This window comes from Sinocyclocheilus grahami, unplaced genomic scaffold, assembly GCF_001515645.1.
Source record: "Sinocyclocheilus grahami isolate Dianchi unplaced genomic scaffold, SAMN03320097.WGS_v1.1 scaffold300.1, whole genome shotgun sequence".
Taxonomy (NCBI): domain Eukaryota; kingdom Metazoa; phylum Chordata; class Actinopteri; order Cypriniformes; family Cyprinidae; genus Sinocyclocheilus; species Sinocyclocheilus grahami.
Window position 1 is genome coordinate 1,436,532 of NW_015505479.1, and position 4,693 is coordinate 1,441,224.

Below are 4,693 nucleotides of genomic sequence, written 5' to 3' on the forward strand. Positions count from 1 at the left end.
GGCTTCCCCTCACGCTAGGCCGCTGTGTTTTTCGTTACCACTGATGATTCAAACACGAGTTTTGAGCAGTGTAGAGTAGCACTTGTTGTTAGTCATTTCTCCGATCACAAATGCAGACAGAGTTTTATGTTTACGCGGCGCGATGCAATGCAACGCAACGCGTAAAAAGACAGTATAAGTCATTATAATCAGTAATTATGTCCCTACTGGATGCAACAAAGGGGCGTAACATTTCCGTCACACGCTTGAGGTATTCGGCCAATCACAACGCACTGGACAGCTGGCCAATCACAGCACACCTCGCTTTTTCAGACCGATGAGCTTTGTAAAAATCAACACGTTTCAAAAAGGCGGGGCATAGAGGAGAAACAATAATGTACAGTATGTGGAAAATAATGTGTTTTTTGAACTTTAAACCGCATAAACACATTTCATTACACCAAATACACAAAATAATGTTATTTTTAGCAGCATCATATGACCCCCCCTTTAAGTTAAATGCGCAACTTAGGATGGAAACCCGGCTTTGTGTGAATTTCTCACTTTTGCTAAGCACAAAACAGGATATTTTGAAGATTGTTAGACACCAGCTGACGGTAGACGGTCCATTTTTCCCCACTATGGAAGTCGATGGCTGCCGTCAACTGTTTGGTTACCAAGACTCTTTAAAATACCTTCTTTTGTGTTTAGCAGAGAACAGAAACTCGTACAGGTTTGGAACGACACGAGGGACAGTAAACGATGAAAAACATTTTTATTTTGGTGTGCACTGTCCCTTTAAGCGGCTGGTTCTCACCTAGAATGACTCCGCAGCACAGCACCGCGTAGAAGGACGTGGTCTGCTTCAGAACCGCGTAGGACAGCAGCACGTTAAACACGGTGGAAAGCGAGCGGCCCACGGTGTAGAAGGCAACTCCCACATATTTCAGGCACAAGTTGTTGAAGGTGATCATGCCGATGAACACGACGGTCAGCGGCAAAACCTCTCTGGACACTCTGAAATCAAATTTCAAAGACGGGAAATCCACGAACCCTGGGCATAACTTCGAGAGAAAGTGCAAGATCCAGCACAGCCCGACGCTAACAACACACTGGAAGAATGTGATGAAGACAGGCGCGTCCAGCTCCTTGCTGTCTAGCAGGTAGTTGTTCAGGAAAACCATGGAAATCGAGATGAACCAATAAAGAGCGACAACCGCAGCGATTTTGCTCGCTTTCAGGATAAAGGGCTCGTCTTTATCCGACCGAGTGGATTCTGAGAAAGCCATTTTTAATATTCTGGATCGCTTGAGTTGGGACCTGTTCATGGTTCAGGAATAAAGCAAGAGGAACAATGCAAATGCACATTAGTTATTTTATAACAACAATAACACTTCTCGTCAGGCGCCTGTGGTGCTCTGCACTGGCCATGAGTACAACGATAGCGAGCCAGAATGGTCAACAACTTCCGGGTTCCGCGTTGGATTTCTTAAAGTGACATCCTCACCCATGTACACAATCATAACACTGCACATAATCGAATCTCACGATAAACCATGAGCGGAAACAATCAGATAATCACCATAATAATGTTTATAGACGCGGGAATAAATAATTACGTGAATAAAAACAACAACAAAATAGTAAGAGAGCGTTTCGGATGCGTAACCGTACATTCATTCTCTTACTTAAACAGTAGTAATAAAATAATTTTGAATTTAATGTGATGCTTGAGTCTCACCTTCTTGGACATCAGACGCTTGCTTGCAACCTTTTGCTATGCACATTAAAGGTGGGGTAAGTGATTTCTGGTAGCCAATGTTGACATTTGAAATCACCAAAACAAACACGCCCCTACCCCACGCCCCTATTTTGATAGCTCCGCCCCACACATATGTAAGCCTACGCAACCCAGGCAACGGGTTAGTTCTGTGAAACAAGGCTAAACTGCTGCTGCGTTCTATTCAAGACGCATTGACACTAAATTCAAATGATTTTCAGCGGTCGCTTTGTCGCACGGTCTTTTCAATATCAGTTTTTGCGACTTTGAGACACGGTGTTACTCACCGATCGAGAAGAAACAAAGCATGCGCTTATCCGGATTGTTCAAACCGACTTAAAACTAAAAGATTACGTTCTCTCGTGCGTGAACTCATTCGGGAGTGGTGACTTTCCACGTATTCCCAACTTCTGAGCCTGCTCGCCTGAAGTTATGCTTGATTGCTCTTCGGCTGGATATCAACACACCCTTTAATGTAAACTATGCCAGACATTGCATGGGTCAAAATTATAAAAAACATTTTAATGCCAAAAATCATTAGGATATTAAGTAAAGATCATGTTCCATGAAGATATTTTGTAAATTCCCTACCGTAAATATATCAAAACTTAATTTTTGATTAGTAATATGCATTGCTAAGAACTTCATTTGGACAACTTTAAAGACGATTTTCTCAATATTTAGATTTTTATGCATCCTCAGATTCCAGATGCATGACATGCATAACAAACCATACATCAATGGAAAGCTTATTTATTCAGCTTTCAGATGATGCATAAATCTCATTTTCAAAAAATTAATTAAATAAATACTACTACTACTAGCAGATTAATTTCTAAACATTATAGTATCTCTTTATGAAAATTCAGATATTTCAGTCTCTTTACCAGGAGGCACATCACCCTGATTTTCCATGCAATGGAGGATTAAACAGGGTTGCTCTAGGGTTGTTCTCATTCTAATGGCTACAGAAATTCTTTCTTTATTATAAATTCAACCATAGCCCTGTTACTAGAGGTACTTTAGCAGTCAGTAATCACCCGAGGTGATCAAAGATGCAATGACTAGTAATTAGCCTACAAGAAAAAAAGTGTTTTTGTGATTCTGTTGTATCGTAACTCATTGCACAGAATCAAAAGCTGGTGTTATGGTGTGTACAGGTCTACATCGGTGAGCTGCCTCAGGATTTCCTGAGAATCACCCCGACGCAGCAGCAGCAGCAGGTACAGTTAGACGCCCAGGCGGCCCGACAGCTGCAGTACGGAGGATCTTTAGCAACAGCTGGCCGCCTCAGCATCACTGTCGTACAGGTACGTCTGCAGGGTTATTTAATGGTCAGACTTGCACTGCTGTTCTGAATGTACATGTTTCAAGTATTTCTACTGTACACTGTAAAAAAAAAAAAAAATGCTGTAGTTTTTACAAAATAATTTTGGCAGCTGTGGTTGCCAGAATAATTTTGTAAAAAATACAGAAAACTGTAAACACATTTACGGTATAAAACTGTAATTTACAAACAAGAAAATTTGAATGTAAACCAGTAAATTCAACAATGCACACTGCTATTAAAATCAGTTTTTTACCTTTAACATACTGACAACCACCATAACAATGCAGATGGTAAAAGAGAAAGCCACATGAAGAATCCAAGCTCATCACGAGTAGCTTCGTCACAAGCAGAAGTATATACTAATATATAGAAGGTGCATTCATGCAAACACAAAACACCATCATGGTAACACACATGATACTTAAATAATGCAATGAACTTTCATTAAACAACAGAAGATGTAACATAAAGCCCAAATGTGCATAACTAATAACAAAAATAATTTAAAAACATGATTATTTAAACAAAATACTTTCAAACGTGGAGTGTCATGCAGGGAATTCTGGGAATATCAGTTTACAGTTTTTGACTGTAAATTATAAATTGATTTGTTATTTTTTACTTCTAAAAACTGTAAAATTAAGAGCATTTTACTGTAAAATTACATGAAATGTCTGGTTAGATATTTTACCGTTTTTCCCTTGTATATAGTACGGGAACTTACTGTTAACTTATTAACCGTTTTTTTTCTGTAGCATTTTTACAAAATTTTACAGTTAAAATTACACTTATTTTTTCAGTGTAGGAGAGTATTTTCAGTTTGTAAAACCCAATTTGTTACATTCCAAAGAATAAAAACATAGTTTTTACTAGGGACGCTTCAAAGCCTCTAAGGTTAATAATTATCATCATCATTATTATTGTCTTTATTTTATTTTCAGAACAACAGTAAAATTGCAGTACTAACATTTATGAATGTTGATGGAGCTTTTATTTTTGTGGACCTCAGTGCTTCTTGTTGTTGACAACACAGCAGACATAGTTATACGAATTTGGGAAGATGTTTGTCGCATAGGGATGCAATGATTCACTCAACTCACGATTCGATTCACGATTTTTTTTTTTACAAAATGAGATTGAAGACAAATTATAAATTAAATGTGTCCTTTTATTTTTGCTTGGACGAAATACTGCACGTTTCTTTGTGAAATTGAAATATAACACTATAATAATATGCTAATATAGCACTTGCATATTATTGCTCTTTTGTTGGTTTTGATTGCTTCTATTGTCCTCATTTGTTAGTCGTTTTGGAGAAAAGCGTCTGCTAAATAACAAAATTTAAATATAATGTAAATGTAAATAACAAAACTAAATTGAAATGTTAAAACAAGCCCCAAATCAAATAAATAAGTAACACAAATAAAATAAATCTCTTCATATGAGCAAACTAAGGCTTTGTCTGTGCTCTTAACATTTAAAATTAGAGGCAACCACTGCATTTTAATCTTGATCCAAACAAAGATGCTGCATACATGCAACACGAGCAGTTTTTAATCTAAATTAAATTGTATAATTTCGAAATTTGAAGCAAAAACAGAATG

The 4,693-nt window shown here is 37.7% G+C and overlaps 2 protein-coding genes across 2 annotated transcripts in view; one reads left to right on the top strand and one right to left on the bottom strand.

The window, feature by feature from the left end:
• Window positions 1-1,599, bottom strand: part of slc35c1 (solute carrier family 35 member C1) — a 3,267-nt gene extending 1,668 nt beyond the window's left edge. The window contains exon 1 of the mRNA XM_016293245.1: window positions 797-1,599. Within this exon, the coding sequence (XP_016148731.1) occupies window positions 797-1,307 (511 nt within the window). The 5' untranslated portion in view covers window positions 1,308-1,599. The remainder of the gene's footprint in view (window positions 1-796) is intronic.
• Window positions 1,600-2,880: 1,281 nt separating this feature from the next.
• Window positions 2,881-4,693, top strand: part of LOC107601151 (toll-interacting protein-like) — a gene marked incomplete at its 5' end in the record, with an annotated part of 13,441 nt that continues 11,628 nt past the window's right edge. The window contains one exon of the mRNA XM_016293207.1: window positions 2,881-3,069. Within this exon, the coding sequence (XP_016148693.1) occupies window positions 2,881-3,069 (189 nt within the window). The remainder of the gene's footprint in view (window positions 3,070-4,693) is intronic.